The sequence below is a fragment of the Barbatula barbatula genome (assembly GCF_947034865.1).
Source record: "Barbatula barbatula genome assembly, chromosome: 25".
NCBI classification, from domain to species: domain Eukaryota; kingdom Metazoa; phylum Chordata; class Actinopteri; order Cypriniformes; family Nemacheilidae; genus Barbatula; species Barbatula barbatula.
Window position 1 is genome coordinate 9,945,452 of NC_136788.1, and position 18,593 is coordinate 9,964,044.

An 18,593-nucleotide genomic window follows, 5' to 3' on the forward strand; every position below is an offset into this window, starting at 1 on the left:
CAAATGAGGTAATGCCGCACTTTAGCATATTGTCTATTTGTGACCCTTTGCTTCCTAACCATATGTCATCTGATTTTCCCATTTTCCTATAGAACACTGTAATCTCCAATGGAGATTAAAAACCCTTATTTATTACTCCTGGCTCGCCGGTTTAATGTGCATGAGCCTGGTTTCCCAATTTGAAAATTCAGAAAAAATCAGTTCCTTAAATTGTCTCCATGGTGATGATCTGGCCACAGTGTCCCCAAAACCTACATAATCATGAACCAGACTAAAACCCCATGCTCCACCATACATAAGACTGCCTTTCCATGATGGTCCTGCACTGGTTTGTGTTGGTCTATGCTGATTTGCTGGATAACCCAAGCATTGCATATAGGAATGGGTCAATTTTAACTTAAACAAGTAAAAGTTGGTAAAACTGTTCAGATTTCTGAACACGTTTAGGATTTAAATGGTATACCTCAAATTAAAAGTGATTGCTCCCTGATAACCCCTGAAGAGGCTTCAGATATACACTGTAAACCCCTCTTGTCAGTGTGAACAGCGGGAGTCTTTGTAATTCATCAGATTAGAAATGTAAAGCCTCATAAGGCCACTTTTGCTACAGGTTATCACATTTTCTTCACCAATACGTCAGAAAGGTCATTCTGATGGAACAGACGCTAACAATAGTCCGGTGTTGTTGGGAGAGTTGCAATGTTTGCTTTACACATCACCTTACTATGATATACTATACACAATGAAAGAGCAGATTTTCCAGAGAAACCTGAAGATTCAATGTCCACTGTAAGAATCTATCTTTACCGTCTTTAAGATGGCATCAACATAAACAAACATTACTTGGCCCAAACTTATCTTCCAGTAGACTCCTGCAAAGAATCAATAACTGAGTATATTTAATTTTACATAATACAATGAATATGCAATGAATAATAATATAAATAAATATAACTTGTTATATTAATACCAAACACAGACCAAAAGTTAACTTCGGGCCAGGTGCCTTTGACCAGAACATTTTCATGAGGTTTGCACAGAATAGATATGCAGCACAAAACTGAAAATATGAAATAGCATGCACATTTCCACAAGTGATCAAGAAAAAATATTTGATATGGAGGGTCTAAAGAGCTTTTTTTGTAACTTTGAAAATGTGCTGTTTGCTTCACAGGTACCTGTAAAGAAACTTTTAGGGGTTTCCCTCCTAAATGCTCCAACGTGTCTCATAAAAGCTCCCAAAAGCTTTGATGTCCTTCTTGAGGTATGACCTATTAAGTTTGCCATGTGATGAAAGCATATATTCCTGCTTTCAGCAAAGGGGAGAAGAGAAGACTATATTAAGACCTAAATACCAATTGAGCATCAGACACTTTACATAAGGTACATTCCAAAGACACGCGTAATTGTGAGGGTTTTATTCATCTTGCCTAAAGATGTATAATTATTACTTTTAATGCAGATCTAAAACGAGCGCTTTTGTTTTCCCATGTAAAGTCTAACCGTACATTTGACTGCGGATTGATATCAAGTGCTAATGGGTTCAGGAGTGCGCGGCTGGAACTAAAGAGCGAGTCTGTTTGCTGAGTCTGGGTTATCATACGAATTTTCATAACAACATTCATCTTCTATCGCAGCAGGGGATCACTGTTTTCCTCGTCTCCTGTCTTTGAGACATCCTGTCTGAGTAGTACCATCAGCATCTCTTCAATTTACCACCTTAGATGATGATGATCTCGGGAGACATAATTCCACTGAACAAACCTATTGATATAAGAATCTGGATGATCCCGTTACGTTGACTGTTTTCTGACCTTTTATTATTCACTGAATACTTTTTATTTTATAAAAAAAGTGCACCATGGATATAACCTGATGATGATGATCCATCATGAATACAACAGAACCGCTTTTATGGCTGTTCCTCAATGTGTCCACCAGATCGTGTGTCCTCTGGTGTGCAGTTTACTATGACTCCCGGACATAACTGCAAAAGATAAACAAGCAGAACTTCGTTGAACATTTATGATCTCTCTGCGCAGAGTTATAGTATTTAATCGATGGTGTTACTTGTGAAACAAACTAAAAAAAATGAATCAACGTAAAATAAAATGTTAAATAAATAAAAAGGTAAACAAAATAATTTAATTTAAAAAGTAAATAAAAAATATTCAACGTGCATTTTTTCTATTAAATTTAAGTGCATATAATACATATTTATTCTAACCAATTTCTTACAGAATTCGACAGCTTGTGCAAAAAACATCTCATACATTATAAAACATTTTACAAGCTACTAAACTTTTTATTAAATTATACATCAATTGAACTTATTTGTCTTTTTATCCCACCATTATTGACACGCGCAACAGACCAATATTACTCCAATTAGTCAGTACACTTATATAAACGGTGCAACGTGGTCGGTCTTATCAGATACTGCCTAAGCGCAACGCTCTTAGACGATATCCATGGGCGTCTCGCACTATTCAGCAGTGCACTATTTACAGTTTACCTTATTTGATGTTATAAATATAACAGTGTTATTAAAGATCACACCATGCAGTCTTCGCGTCCCTCTTGAACTCATTCATAATTCTGAGAGATGTATTTGGTTCCTCTTTGTGCTGCGTAGTCAGACTATCCATCGCGGATGGATTTGTGCAACGCGAACAGAGCCCAAACACTAGAATTAAGAGTTAATGCGGTCTCCCCGCTCTCACAGACACATCAACTGAACACGCAAAGAACACTCAAAAGCGCAAACGTTTGCACCATGGATGTGAGGGGACGTTTGTGAATCATTATCGGAGTTTGAGCGAGGGACCGTTTTGTGGCATTTTCCCGTGGAGTGCCACTCTTTAAAAACCATTTATAAGGATATTCGGTCTTTTCGTTGAAGGACGAAGTACCGGTGTTTTATCACGACCCGAGGCGCAGTTACGCATCGGACTTTTTTGGGATTGAGAATCTATTTTTAGAAGAGGGGGAAAAATGTTGCTGTCCAAGTTTGGATCTTTTTCCCATATTTGCAGCGCGACCAACATCGATAACTTACCGGTGAAAATTCAACTTCAAGCAGGTAACGATATGATCATCAATTAAATGACTCGCTGGAAAGATAACATTTACAATTGAGTTTTTTAGCGTGTCTGTGAAATCTGTTTCACTCCCCAACATTTCCATACACCGTGTGTCCCTCTGGATAACAGGCACGCTGTCCCTGACCTCAGAATCTGGAGCCATTTTGTTGCCAACTGTGCGTAATGCGCGTTTGATTTAATATCGCATTTTTGCCTAACTCGATGTGTCGTCTTAATTTAACAGCGAAGACCGAACGAGAGCCTTTTGAGAAGGTCTATCATGTGGGATCAGTGCTGGGAAGCGGCGGGTTTGGGACCGTGTACGCCGGTACTAGGATTTCGGACGCGTTGCCGGTAAGCGCTGGCTTTGTTTTGGTTGCAGCACATGGCCGCGTTTCGCGCCACATTCACGCATTCGTATGCGCACCGGTTCACCTCAATCGTTTTTCTCCTTTTCCATAGGTTGCGATTAAACACGTCGCTAAAGAGAGAGTCACCGAATGGGGTACAATTGTAAGTACATTTTGTACATTATTAGGTAACTTGAATATTTACAATCAAGATTCCAATGTATACGGTTTTATATTTCAGAATGGCTCGCTGGTCCCACTAGAGATCGTTCTTCTGAAGAAAGTGGGAACCACCTTTCAAGGGGTCATTAAACTCATAGATTGGTATGAGAGACCCGACGGATGGTTGATTATTATGGAGCGGCCGGAGATGGTGAAGGATTTATTCGACTACATCACGGAGAAAGGCGCGCTGGACGAAGAAACCGCCCGGGGCTTCTTCAGGCAGGTTCTGGAGGCTGTGCGGCACTGCTACACCTGCGGGGTCGTTCACAGGGATATCAAAGACGAAAACCTCCTGGTGGATTTACGCACGGGAGATCTGAAGCTCATCGACTTCGGCTCCGGGGCGATCCTCAAGGACACGGTGTACACAGACTTTGATGGTGCGTCCTTGACTCTTTAATGCTCTGCATTAGCTTACTTGTATTTCAGGTTAAGAGTGATTATGTTTGCGTATCGTGCTTAGTAGCGTTTAAACATACGTTTTCAAATATTGGGGTGTACTTTATAAAATAGAACAACATTAAACGAAATTCAGAAGGCAATTTTAGTGACGTAGAATCAGTGATACAACGTTGAAACTAGAGGATACGTTTGTGTAAGAGATCAGCTATTACTGCGTAACGCGTTTGTTGTGAAACCCGAGGTGTGGAACCACGTGATCACTCCCATCATGGATCCTGTTTTTGTTTGGTATCCAAGAGACTCGTGGCATTTGGGATGGGGGGAGTAGTCACACCCCCCCCCTAGTGAAGGGGCTTTTGTTATGGGAAGTGATTCATGGAGAAAGCATTTAGAGTTTCCACAGCTCGTGACTGTTTGTACATGAGCAAGTCACCCTTTAGGTAGCCCTCCTGTTTCGGCTTGCTTTTATTTACGGAAAGGGCTGAATGCAGACTGGGGGGAGGGAGGAGAGTCTGTGAAAGCCAGACCACTGGCGCCCCCTTTCTAAAGTCAGCTGACTACAGTGGTTCATTATACAGTGCGGCAGTGTAATCAAAATCGTTGTTTTTCTTTTTAGCCAAACATGCCTCTTTGAGTTTGAAATGAGTATCGTCTTATGGCAGAAATAAGTCTTGCATCTCCCGTTTTGCATTGAAAATGGTCTTTAAATCAAGTCTGTTTTATTCTTCTAGGCACACGAGTCTATAGTCCCCCTGAGTGGATACGTTACCACAGGTACCATGGGCGCTCTGCAACTGTGTGGTCCCTGGGCGTACTGCTGTACGACATGGTGTGCGGCGATATTCCCTTCGAGCATGATGAGGAGATTCTGAGGGGCCGACTGTTTTTCAGGAGGAGAATATCTCCAGGTAACTGATGTACAGTTTGTCCTCAATTTGAAACCCCCTAGAAATTAGAAATGCTTAATATGCGTTTGTTCCTCAGGGTGTCAGCAGCTTATCAAATGGTGCCTTGGCTTGAGACCTTCGGACCGGCCCACCCTGGAGCAAATCTTTGAGCATCAGTGGATGCGTACAGACGAGGAGCCCAAAACAGAAAGCGGGGAAATCACGCTTCACACCATCAGCATAGAATCAGGCTCCGCTTTGAGCAAAGAAAGCCTTTGACAGCATTAAAGATGCTGAGTGAACGGACTTCCCTTATTCCCAGTTTCTGATGATTTTGGGACTTAAATTTATGTTGGGTAAATGCATTTTGTTTTTTCTTGCTAAGGATGAGTTGTTACCCATGGCGATTACGGGAGCAGTGATGCTAGTCCTATGATCTTACTGGTTGCTCTTATAGAGCTTGGACTTTATTTTTCTTTTAGACTTATCTTTTAGTTTTCGGTGCCTTTTTTGGAAAGCTGCTTTTATGGGATTCAAGTCAAGACAGAAACCAGGTGGATTTTCATGGATTTTAGGGAAATTCCCCTGAAATCCTGGGAATACTCAAAGACTGAATCGAGTTATGTGGTGGGTTTCCATTGCCCTCTAGTGGTCGAATACTTGAAGTACACACTTACTACTCTCTTACCAGTATCTCTCTCTGCTGCTCTGCCATTCATATTCACAGTTTCTACTGTTTTTCCCTTGGTTGCTTTCTATGTCTTCCACTACTTCATCTCTTTAGACGCCACTTTCCAGACTTTGTTTAGCGGAGACTGGAGTGACGTGCACAATCAATGCAATATTCATGGACTCATTTTTCTTTTTTTAATACAAGTATTTGTATTGTATTTATGTACATTTTCTCCCATTTATCTTATTTATTCATGCAATACAAACATTCCACATTTGGTGGCTATTTATTTATTTATTTATTCGTTTTATACATCGGCAAAAAGTAAATCGAAATTGTTAAATGTAAGAGTTCCCAGACTTATCTTTGGTTGAATCCTAAAGGATCATAGACACACTGAAGCTATCTAATACTGATACACATATAAGAATAAGATGTTTAGTGATGCCATTCTGATGTAGTGTACAATTTAAAATCGGTTTATTCTCCATGTGAAGTGGAAGTAAAAGTGTTTTAGTCCTTCCACTGTGACGTGTGGATTTTTCTTTTTGAACTGGTGAAACATTTATTTTTTTATATTGGACACAATAAATTTCTTTCTTACTTAAAGCATTTTGTGTCTGTTTCAATGAGACTTGGCCTACTGCCACATAAGATTTAGTTGCATGTCCGTTTAAAAGTGTGTGAGGATGCTGCCCCCTACAGAAAATAAATGATATTCCATCTTCATAAAATAAACTCACCTTATTGGTTTAGATTGAAATATTTACAAATAAAGTATTAATATAATTAAATCGCGTTATTATATTTGTCAATTATGACATCAGAGGAATTACAATAAACTTGTAGCGGAGTCATCCATTACAACCCTGAGCAGTTCAATCAACTGTAAATTATGGCACATTTGTGTGAGTTAGAGAGTATTACCTGAATACGATGACTCCGATGTCATAAATTAAAGCTAAACAAAATTAATAGAGACAACGGCAAGATAAATGATATCTTAACGATACCTCATAAATTTCAATTTTGGGATAAATGACGTGGCCTAATGGTAAGAGTCGGACTCGTGGACCAGAAGGTTGCCGGTTCGATTCCCAGGGCCGGCCGGTAACGACCTTGAGCAACGCCCCTTAACCCTGCTTATTCCCCGGGCGCTGAAGTGATAGCTGCCCACAGCTCCGGGTGTACGTGTGTTCACTACTCTCTGGGTGGGTTAAATGCAGAGGTCACCATATCTGACAATGAGGTCACTTTCACAAATATAAAATTAAAACGATTCAACTGACCTGACTGGATCGGACCTGGGGCATTTTACACAGGACTGTATTTATTAATTAAAGCCAGCCTAGGGTTTATTACCTTGAATTTTATTATAAACACAAACGGTGCCTATAAAAAATGTGTTTAAGTTAAGCAATTGCACAAGCTGCGAAATAAATGTAGAAAAATCTTAAATAACCATAGCCGAACGCTATAAATACGTATACAGTATTACTAAGATGTGGTATTACGACACTACATCGAAGCCGACTGTAAAGTTACTATAATGCCGCATCTTCACGATACCTATTTACCCCTATGCGAATGCAATCGAAAAAAAGTGTATTATTTGCATACACGCAGTCAAAATATCCTTAACACTTGTGGTCAATGCTGGTCCTGCGCACACTACAAGTATAAGACAAGTATAAGATAAGATCGTCATGTGTAAATGTATTCCTTCCTTCCAGGTCCTATGTTTTGCCGCTGAACGTCGTGACGCGGTGCGTGATGACGCAGCGCGTAAGGCGATGGAGAGCCCCGCAGCCGCATTGTTGTGGGGGGAAGAGAGGCGAGTTAGCCTGCTAGCATAGCGCTCACACGGCCAGCCCAATAACGACCGAAAAACAGTCGCGTTGGCATGGTCGAGCTGCTTTTATCGTGAGCCAGTACGTCCGGCTTTTAAATGCTTATGTTGGAATCCGGGAGGCCGTCACGGATACCAAGTACTACGCTTCGAAAACAACAGATACGCGGGGAGTGGACGGTAGCGCCTGTAACGCGACTCGTGCACGGATTAAACCCACTGCTGTTCAGTAGGCCACACCGCTGCTGCTTTTAGCTCGGCCTTACTGCCTGCAAAGCTCAGTTTAACGTCGACGGCGAAGGTAAGAACGTTCCCTTTTAACTGCGACCGAACCCGGGAAGCTTAATGTAAATATGTAGCCGTGAATAGGCGCGCGTGTGTGTATATGTTTTTACAACCGTGTTTTGTTTTGTTTGACGCCATGTTTGCAGTAATGTCGATGGACCTCTCTAAACGGTATTAGCTCAGTAGCGGAGCCACCAGCAGGCCCCGTATCCTGTCCTTGCGGCTCGGGGTGTGTGCTTTCTCCAGAGCTGTGTTCTGTGTCTACTGTTTGGCCTTGTCTGCCCTGCCCCCCTCAAACAAACAAAGCCTGGACGTAAAACCACGGCTGTTACGCCTTAATGTCTCAGTTAAATGGGTTAATGTGTCAGCGTGCGTCTAAAGAAGTCAGTCAATAATTTCAATAAATAGTAAATTGAGAAGTGAGTTCAACTTGGCGAGCATGTTATAATGTCGGTGGTTGTGTTATTGACAATGTGAATGTGATGTTATTTGCAACTAAATAATTAACAATGACAGGTGGCAACACAACAGGACAATAACTGCTTGTACGCTGCTAGTAACTTGGTTTTAGGTTGCCATGGACACAAGCTTAGATATTTGCGTACAGTTGTTTACAGTGATACCACATGGTGGAGGTGTTGTTAAGTTGCACAGTCACTTAAATTTGTATATCGTTAGACGTCATGTGAAACTTTTTCAATGCATTGGAACTTGTAGAGAATGAAATGAAAATTGATGTTTGTTGTTCTTGTGTCATACTTCAGTTCCTCTGAAGCATTCAAAATGAGGAAGAAGTCTCGGCAAAATCGCGTGTCCACCCCGCCTAGGCCTCCCTCCCCCATCAAGCCCTCGCGGAACCGCGAGACCCTGACTTACGCCCAGGCTCAGCGCATGGTGGAGCTGGACATAGACGGGCGTGTTCACAGGCTCAGCATTTACGACAAAATGGATGTTATTGACAGTGATGACCCTTTAGCTCAGGAGATCAGTGAATGCACCAGCAACAAGGAGAATGCAGAAAAGCCGCAGCAGGTTCTTGTGCGTTCGGTGCGGCTCAAAAACAACCAGCAGAAGAAAAGCGCCGCGTTGGCGACTGTGCAGGCTACACAAGCTCAGGGCAGGCTACCGGAGCCAAAGATCAGAACGGTTGAGTACAACCTTCCAGCTGTGCCGCGTAGGCCGTCAACGTACTACACCTATGTGGAGAAGACGTCGGATGAGCTCGACGAGGAGGTCGAATACGACATGGATGATGAGGACTATGCATGGCTTGAGCTGATCAACGAGAAGAGGAAGAGCGACGGGTACAGCCAGGTCTCTCAGAACCTATTTGAGTTCCTCATGGACCGCTTTGAGAAGGAGTCTTTCTTTGAGAGCCAGGGCCAAGGCGAACCCCAGTCACTTATTGACGAAGATGCTGTGTGCTGCATCTGCATGGACGGCGAGTGCCAGAATAGCAATGCTATTCTCTTCTGCGACATGTGCAATCTTGCAGTGCATCAGGAGTGTTACGGAGTCCCCCACATACCGGAGGGCCGGTGGCTTTGCCGCCACTGTATGAATTCCCCGTCGCAACAAGCAGCGTGTATATTCTGCCCCAACAAAGGCGGCGCCCTCAAGAGGACAGATGACGATCGCTGGGGTCACGTTGTGTGCGCCATATGGGTCCCCGAAGTCGGTTTTACCAATACAGTTTTCATAGAGCCCATTGATGGCGTGGCAAACATTCCGCCGGCACGCTGGAAACTCACCTGTTACATGTGTAAGAAAAAGGGAGTGGGTGCTTGCATTCAATGCAGCAAGGCAAACTGTTACACAGCATTTCATGTCAGCTGTGCACAGAAAGCTGGTCTGTACATGAAGATGGAGCCTGTCAAAGAAGTAACTGAATCAGGAGCCACTTCGTTCTCTGTAAAGAAGACGGCCTACTGCTGCTCGCATACCCCTAACGGTTGTGTAAGGAGACCTCTCACTATATACGAAGACTCCAAACCCAAGAACGGATTGTGTCAGAAGGGTGCTCAAAGAGGAGAGAGGGAAAGAGCAAAGGGATGTCAGAAAAAGAAAACTAAAAAGGTAGAATCGGAGCCTGTTGCCACGGTACCCGCCGTTTCTGGGCCTAGTATTACACCTAAAAGGTATGTTTTATTTTCTGCATGAACAGTTTCTGTGTCAACATTTTGTTTCGGTAGAATGTATTTCATGTGTTTTTGTATTCCTTCCTGACAGTTTCAACACAATCCTCAATCAAGTTTCAGTCCAGAAGAAGAAAGTCTTTGTGGAACGTGTTCTAAGTTACTGGATGCTCAAGAGGCAGTCGAGGAACGGTGTACCTCTAATAAGACGCCTGCAGACTACCATACAGACACAAAAAGAACCAGAACAGGTAACACTACTGTGGTCTTTAATGATAGACAGTAAGGATGGGAGAAAAATTTGATTCAGATATGAATCGTGATTAAGTCTTCTAACATTTCAAATCGATTCACAAATAAAAAAAATCTTTAAAAAGTATTTTTTATAAATTTTTCATATTTTTATTTTTAAACTAAATATATTAAACGTGATATCATCGGAACAAAAAAGTCGCGAGCTGTAGAGAAAGAGAAAACCATTAAGCCCCATTGTACTAAACTTCAATATAAACCAAATACATTTCAGGATGGCCCTTCTCTGCATCTACTCTGTGCAGTGAGGTGACGGAGAAATTGCGTTCTATTCACCATTGGCTGAATGGTCAATGAGTGCAATATAGCGTTTCCCAAAATCTGTCACTGTTTAGACTTAAGAACATGATCATACTTCTGTAAATATGCACAGTTTGGTATCCAGCTGACACACGCTGCACGAGACAAATACAGCGGTATTGTCAAAACACAGAGGATGTGTCAATTTGTGTCAATTTTCTGCCGTTTAACATGTGGCACTAATGAATCCCGTTTATTTACCATTATACACTTGTCTGACAACAGAAAAGGTCAATGAGAATGGCTTTATTGGCCACTCAGTTGTATTCAAATACAATATGTGACAGTTCAAAGGTTAGAAGCGAAAGTGCGCAAATGAGACCAAATGACGTTTTCTGTATGCTAATTAGTACGTCAAGAGTCTATTCTGAATCCAATCGTGAGGGACCAAATGATTTCCACCCCAATAGACAGCTGTATGCAAGCTCAAACATGTCCTTTAGAAATGTGATGTCATTGAGATCATTTTAATGCATTTAAATGTTTTAAAACGTTTTATTGACAGGTGCAGAGCAGGGAGGACCATCAGGCTTTGACCGAGCAGTTAAAGGACTGGCACCGATTACGGCACGATCTGGAGCGAGCCCGCTTGCTGCTGGAGCTCATCCGCAAGAGAGAGAAACTGAAGAGAGAGGAGGTACAGTCACTGTCATATGCCACAGTGTTCGTAGAAGTGGGCACTTTACAGTTCTGAGAGCCGTTTGATTGTAGTATTCTTGATGAAATGAGCTCAGAGCAATCATTCAAATGTTAAAATAAAATATTAAGAGAATTCTATTAAAGTGATAGTTCACCCAAATATAAAGTTCTGTCATTATTTATTCACCCTTGAGTTGTTCCAAATCTGTATACATTTCTTTGTTCTGATGAGCACAGAGAAAGATATTTGGAAGAATGCTTGTAACCAAACAGTTCTTGGCCACCATTGACTACCATTGTTGGAAAAATGACAATGGTATTCAAGTGCCCAAAACTGTTTGCTTTCCTACATTCTTCAAAATATCTTATTTTGTGTTCATCAGAACAAAGTAATTTATGAATTTTTCCTCCAATGGTAGTCAATGGTGGCCAAGAACTGTTTGGTTACAAGCATTCTTCCAAATATCTTTCTCTGTGCTCATCAGAACAAAGAAATGTATACAGATTGGAACAACGCGAGGGTGAGTAAATGATGACAGAATTTTCTTTTTTAATATTGGCAGTTGTTATGGCAAAATGAAGCGATTTTAAAAGGAAATTTAACACAAAGAAAATTTAGGGTTGATTTATTTTTTTCTAGTCCCAGTAACTAAATAAAAATGTCCTGAAATATTGCAGCGTCAATGTGGTCATTCTTAAAAAAAATTTTTAAATCGTGTGCCCTCATAATCTTTAGTTAAATGCACTTCCGTCCTGTAATCCCTATCCATTTTAGATGATCTATGTTTGACGGCTTTGGTGGAGCATCCGTTTACTCCTCTCCTTTAACTGTCAGTCTACTGCAGGTTCCATTTAAAAATGCAATGGCGGTTTTTACACATCAAATCGCAGAGAAAGACTAAAGCCACGCCCACAACTTTTCTCATTGAAAATTCCATTTCACTCGGAAAGTAAAAACGATCACAACTTCCGGTTCACAGCGACTTTTAATTGTTCAATTAGGAAGACCAAGAAGAGATTTGGATTGATAGTGATTTTGGTGAAATATTCCAATATATGTTCCTGAACATTTGATTTGTCTCTGGAAAGTTAAAGGGATTTTTTTAACGTCATGTTGACTGTAAAGGGACATTTGGGTGTACAGGGTGTGTACTTAACTGCTTGTCAGTTGTTATGATATTTATGTGTTTTTGGTCTGAATTCATCAGATGAGGCTCCAGCAGTCAGTTCTGGAAATGCAGCTCACACCTTTTCCCGTCATGCTGCGTGCAGTGCTGGATCAGCTTCAGGAGAAAGATCAAGCCAGAATCTTTGCCCAGCCTGTCAACGTCAAAGAGGTAAGAGTGTCTCTTCTGGTCTAACCGTCACTGGGCCAATCTCCATAATTACACAAGCAGTCAAATGTTTGGACACACTTGACTGAATCTGTATTTCACATGACTTTAATACCTTTTATCTAAGGGCTTATGCTTAAATGCCTGAAATGAGTTTTGCAGATGAATATAAATTGTGCTTAGGTATGAATTTCTTTCCAAATAAACTTTCAAGTTGTGAAACGCTTTGGTATTTCAATGTCTGTTTATTTTGAGAAGAACAGCAGAAAACAAAATGTCCAGCAGTAGAAAGCTGTAGGCAGAGAAACTATAAAACATTTTTTTTAAAGATCTTATTTTAAATGAATGGTTAGTAAGGTTGTTGTTCCACCAATTGTTTTTTGTGCACGTAGGTTCCTGACTATCTAGATCACATCAAACATCCCATGGACTTCTCCACCATGAGGAAACGCATCGACACCCAAGAATACAAGAACCTGGAAGAGTTTGAGGACGACTTCAACCTTGTTATCAACAACTGCATGAAATACAACTCCAAGGACACCTTCTTTTACCGCGCCGCTGTACGTATACGAGACCATGGCGGTGTGATCCTCAGGAGGACGCGGCGGGACATGGAGCGAATAGGCTATGACTTCTCCAGCGGGATGCACCTCGCCGAACCGCCGAAGATGGAGCCACCTCCAGCACTGTCTTGGGAAGAGGGTAAGGTCCTACTCATTAAGTTTCTTCTGTCAAATGGAGGTTTGAACACGGAACAGAATATTTGGCTTGTTGATTATCTGTGATTAATGGATTTTATCTGTTTTAGTTGATCGACTGTTAAACCCAGCCAATCGGGAACACATCTCTAAGGAGGAAGGGTTAAATAAGTTGTTGGAGACACTGGATCTTGTCAGTTCCATGAAGTCATGCCCTTCCAGGAGCAAACGGCTCAAGCTGCTCAAAAAGACTATCAGTGATATGCGGATGGCAATGGGTCAGAAGACAGAGCCCTCTTTGTCAAAGCAGAATGGTCCCAAGCAGGAGGAGAGCATGGTCCTTACTACACCACAGGCAACAGAGGAAGAAGGTGCCGTTTTGTTAATCACATTAGATTATTGTACTAAAACAGATCAAATTTACAACATTTCTGCAACGTTTGTGAAACTTTTTACAACACAAGTGAAAATTATTCTCTTTGCATCTTTGTAATAACAATGTCAGTGCTGTGTTTTGAGCAAAAAGTATAATTGTGAAATGACATGAATTTTCAAGGAGAACATTTTCAGTCTTCAATCTCTTTTGGTCTAGTACTCTTGTACTAACTAGTTTCTCTGTTTTTCCAGTTGACCAGTCACTACCTCCCAAACTCGAGCCTTCAGACTCCATGCCCCTTCTGGCAAACTCCGACAGTCCGTCTGAACCTCCTACTCTGAAACCTGTGGAGCCCAGCCCGGAGAAGTGCCCGAAAAAGGTCAAATTCGACAGCGAGATGCTCTCTACCTCACTTCTAAACGGACTCTCCCCTGACGTTCTGCCCTCCGACAACAACGTTATGGTTGCTACCTCCACTCTCACCGAACCAGCAAACATGGTCAATCGACGAACAGCCGTGCTGTTCCGAAAGTCGAAGAACACGAGCCCGCAGAAACCATCAAACTCAAGCGACTCTCCAGTCGACTGCCCTCAGCTAGGCACTAAGACCTTCCTTTCAGTCGTCATCCCTCGCCTCGAGACCCTGCTCCAGAACAGGAAGCGAACACGTAGTGCAAGCGGAGATTGTCAGGAAGAGGACGAGCATGAGTGTCCTATCAAACGCTTGGATACCAGTAAGCACGAACAAAATCAGTCCTTAAAAACATCCTTGTTTAGACATTAGTTGCACACGTCAATGCATTTTCTTACAGGCATGTCCAATGGCTTTTCAGAGCCAAAGAAAGGGCTAACTGCAGGTCGACCGTCAGAGCCTCGACGCCGCTGTGCTTCAGAGTCCAGCATCTCCTCCAGTGGAAGCGGAAGCATCCAAGAGAACACAAGGTGGGAATGAGAACTGACTACTTAATAAACAGAACTTTTTATGTTTTATTATTACTAAAGATCGGTACCCTTTTTTTAATCTCTCGCAGTGACGTCAGTCATACAAAGAGCGGGAAAGGGAAGATGGCGATGACGAGACGAAACACAACGGAGGATAAAAAAGAGCTTGTGAATTGCGTGGAAACGGAAAACATTTCCAAAGCCAACAAGATGGCAGCAGGTGAGCGTCCAGCTTTTAGCGGGCGTCATGGGGTATGCAGGTTTTTACACCAGCCCCATACCTCAGTTACAAGAAATGGGTCATCCGTGATGCATTCAAGACCCATTCCAGCAGCCGCATCAGTGTCCCGTCAGCACTGTGGAAGCTTGCTGTCCTTTCTTTTGCTTGCTCTGGCACTGACCAGCTCTTCATGGCTTTATCTAACACAAATAAAAGACCTTTGCTTTCCGCTGTAGCGTCTGCATGTGTAAAACCTTCATGTTCGAATAATCATCAGCTTATCCTGTCACTCTGAGTAGTTGCTGCTTTTGTTTGCTTTCCAACATGGTCCTTTAAGGAACAGTTCATTTAAAAATAAAAACGTTCAGTTTGCTGACCCATATGGTGTTCGTCAGTTTGCCTTTTATCATGGAACGCAAAGAAATACGATGAGATTAGAAAGCTACAGTGAAGACAAACTTGTATTCTGACAGTTTTATGGTATGTGTTTTTGAGCTTGACAGTAGCTCCAATAGTGTTCTCCATTCCTATTTTTGTCTTCCTTGAAAGTCAAACGGGTTCAAGCTTAAATATGGGGTACGAGTAAGTGATAACATTGAATATTTTGGATGAACTGTTCCTTTCAAGGTAATTCCATCCTAAATGCTGTTTCTCCAAATATTCTCCTTATTGTGCTGAGTGAAATCTTTTGGCCTGTCCAGTGCTCTTCCAAAAATAGAAATTTGCTTCTGCATTCTGACTCGCAAGCATGTCAGAGTCTGGGCTTTTAGTCACATGACCTGTTTGGCTTTTTCAAACCATGTGTTATCCAAAACCATATTTTGAGTAATATAAACGGTAAAAAATAATCTTTACAAATACCACCGAAGGCATAGCTGCGTCCGGTGTATAGCTCGGCATGCTTCCGTCAAAGAAACTGCCCTGACTGCTGATTGGCCGAACACTGCCATGGCTCTTGAGGTGTTCTGCGCCATTTGTATGGTGAACCCCTCATAACTTTCCATTATTCCTACTCTCGTAGAGATTGACAGCAGCAATATTTGGATGCCTGCTAACACCCCACTAAATCTGGAGCCCCTTAAACTAGTTTGGGCCAAACTTAGTGGATATCCTTCCTATCCTGCCTTGGTGAGTGTGCATGTGTGCATGCCTGTCACAGACTGGTTCTCCTCTTCATTATTTCATGCCTCAGCCTCTTCAGTGGCCAACAATCAACTCATAACATTACGTGCCAGGTGATACAAACAGTGTGTGTGTCCATTGTGAGCGTGTATGCGAGCGTGCGTGTTCGTGTTCCCTTGTCTTGTGGCGACCATTTCCATTTCCAACTGTGTGTATTTTAGCAGTCAAGGTTACTTTGAGTTACCAGGTTGAGGGGCCTTCGGGATCTGTGTGAAGTTGCTGTTGTGTTGACATTCTGTCTGACCCACCCGTAGATCATAGATCCTCAGATGCCCCGGTCGGGCTGCCATCTCAACGGCGAGTTCATTCCCACCCCTCCGCGGGACGTTCTCAGGGTCGGAGAGCTGATGCAGTACAGGTCCAAGGAGAAACTCTTCCTCGTCCGCTTCTTCGACAGCAGACGCAACTGGTGAGTGACTTTTCATTAACTACGTATTAAAGGCATAGTTCACCCAACCAAAAATGTTGTCATCATTTTTCCGAACTGAAAGACGGTATCCATTTACTACTATTGTATGACACAAAACCAATGGACTTCAATGGGTACCGTCGTTGTTCGGTTACCAACATTCTTCAAAATATCTTCTTTTGTGTTCTACAGAAGAAAGAAAGTCATACAGGTTTGAAATGAGAAGAGGGTGAGTAAATGATGACACAGTTTTCAATTTTGGGTGAAGTATCCCTTTAAACCTAAAATGTGTTCTGATTGGTTGTCAGTTTTGATGCTTTGTGTAAAATGTGACACTGTTGAAACGTAGGCTTCCGTTGCTGTTTTAAAATAACCCACGCTCTCAAATCTCCCTCAGGCAATGGCTTCCTAAATCCAAGATGGTACCGTTCGGGATTGACCAGACGTTAGACAAAAGTAAAATGTTGGAAGGCAAAACGTCAAGTATTCGCAAAGCTGTGCAAAGCGCCTTCAACCGTGCCATGAACCACTTGAGCCTCGTCCAGGACTTAGGCGCTGGAGTTTAACCCCCGCCCGAGGGCTTGCAATTAAGGGTTCCGTCAAGTCCCACGTTTACTCAACGCTATGCTTGCCTGTCAGACTGGCCGGGTTTACCGAGGCCCCACTCCCTCCCAATCTGTTAGGATTAACAGATGAATGTGAGAGCACCTCCACTGTCCTCTAATGTGCTGCAAGACTGCTGTGAACTCACACACTGCCATCTCTTTTCCTTTCCACTTCCACTTCCAACACCATCCACGATGCCTCGTGTTTAACTCTGGCTGTAAATAACGTCATCCTAAATTATCCAACACTAATTTATTGTTCTTGTTTTGGTTTGTACCGCACACGACCTCCTGGAAGATTTCTTCTCCAAGGTAATTTCTCATCCGCACTGAGGTGCGAACCCATCTGGTGCTACATCACGTGCGAAGCCTCGATTTTTCCGTACTAGAGACTTGGAAGGGGCTGTCGCACTTACTGTATCAAACTTTTGTTGTTTTTGCTCTACTTTTGTTTTGTTTTTTAACGGTTAAGTTATTGTTATTTGTCAATGCAAGCTTCTCCTCGGCATTAACATGTTATCTACTTTTTATATAAAAATATTCTTATGGGACACAACTAAGTGATGTTTGTAAATATTTATATAAAGATATGGAATTATATACATGTAATACTTTAGAGTGGTAAGAGAAAATCAAATCGGAGAAGAGAAAAACAACAGTAGCGATGAATGCCGGAAGTGCATCAGTCATGCAAAACCAAAAATTTTGCTGCCCAGGTTATTTCGGTGTATTATTTTGGAATGTTTATCCCTCGTTTTCATATTAGTTTGTGTGAATGTTTCAAACAGATAGTATGAAAAAAAACCCCTTCAAGTTGTTGCTTATTTCACTGTGCTCTCGGGAACTGTATCGTAGGTCTGAATAAAGACGTGCCTGTACAAATGTGTTGTATTAGGACAAATGAAAGTATGCAAAACTTTATATTCACAGTAGGCATTTTTGGTGGAAGCTGTGTGTTGCCTATTTTTGCGTTGTGTGCGGGTGTTTTATTAATAGGACTCTGTTGTGACTGTTTAACTGTGTCTCTCTCCAGTTATGGATTCTGGGTAGCATTCTGGGTTCAAAACACTTTGTATGAATGTCTTGTACTTATATTGACCGGTACTCTTGTTTCTTTTTCTCTGGGAGGATCACAATATAGCCAATGATAGCGAGCGCTGGCAAGATCCAGTATTTTTTAAGTACACTGAAAATAAACAGATGAAAACATAAACATGTGCCTGCATTTTCTTTTTGACTTATAATGAAAACACAAAGTCACTAGATGGAGCTCTTGAGCCAAGCACGCCATGTTCTGACCTCCATCCTTAAAGAAAGTGCTTAAGCATTGACGGAATGTTATTGTAAAAGATCTTTTCCAAACTATATAATCTACCAGCACGGTCAGCATTGTTGTTGTAAAGCATATTGAAGGGTTCTTTTATATCCGAATCAGCACTACCTATTCCACCAATGTCAGGCCTGTCGAACAATAACAAGCACGGCTGTCCCGTTTCTCTTTCTTCTTCGGCCTTTCTCTTCTGTTTCTCTCACTTAACCACTGTTAATGTGTCTGTGTTCACCCCAGCCTCCATGTACCTCTTGTGTTGTATCTTTCACAAAAGTATGTTAACGTAAAAATATATATTGTCTTCTCTTAGCACGGCAATCAGGAGAAAGTGGATGTAATTGGGATAGAACAATG

At 41.9% G+C, this 18,593-nt stretch overlaps 2 protein-coding genes across 7 annotated transcripts; both read left to right on the forward strand.

Moving 5' to 3' along the window:
* Positions 1–2,434: 2,434 nt before the first annotated feature.
* Positions 2,435–6,245, forward strand: pim3 (Pim-3 proto-oncogene, serine/threonine kinase). Its single transcript, XM_079449972.1, has 6 exons — positions 2,435–3,082; positions 3,328–3,437; positions 3,546–3,596; positions 3,675–4,038; positions 4,792–4,968; positions 5,045–6,245. Exons 1-6 carry the CDS (start codon positions 2,995–2,997, stop codon positions 5,224–5,226), a joined length of 972 nt encoding a protein of 323 aa, XP_079306098.1. The 5' UTR covers positions 2,435–2,994; the 3' UTR covers positions 5,227–6,245.
* Positions 6,246–7,326: 1,081 nt separating this feature from the next.
* Positions 7,327–18,112, forward strand: brd1b (bromodomain containing 1b). 6 transcript variants are annotated; one of them, XM_079449866.1, is made up of 14 exons: positions 7,404–7,770; positions 8,519–9,892; positions 9,984–10,140; positions 11,007–11,138; positions 12,349–12,477; positions 12,867–13,179; positions 13,286–13,546; positions 13,803–14,285; positions 14,364–14,493; positions 14,583–14,713; positions 15,735–15,841; positions 16,150–16,304; positions 16,497–16,533; positions 16,702–18,112. In XM_079449866.1, coding segments are annotated over exons 2-13 (3,354 nt in total). In that variant the 5' UTR covers positions 7,404–7,770; positions 8,519–8,537; the 3' UTR covers positions 16,498–16,533; positions 16,702–18,112. The 6 variants fall into 6 exon arrangements, with proteins under 6 accessions (XP_079305994.1, XP_079305992.1, XP_079305990.1 ...); XM_079449864.1 differs by lacking the exon at positions 16,497–16,533; XM_079449867.1 differs by lacking the exon at positions 15,735–15,841.
* The last annotated feature ends 481 nt before the right edge of the window (positions 18,113–18,593 follow it).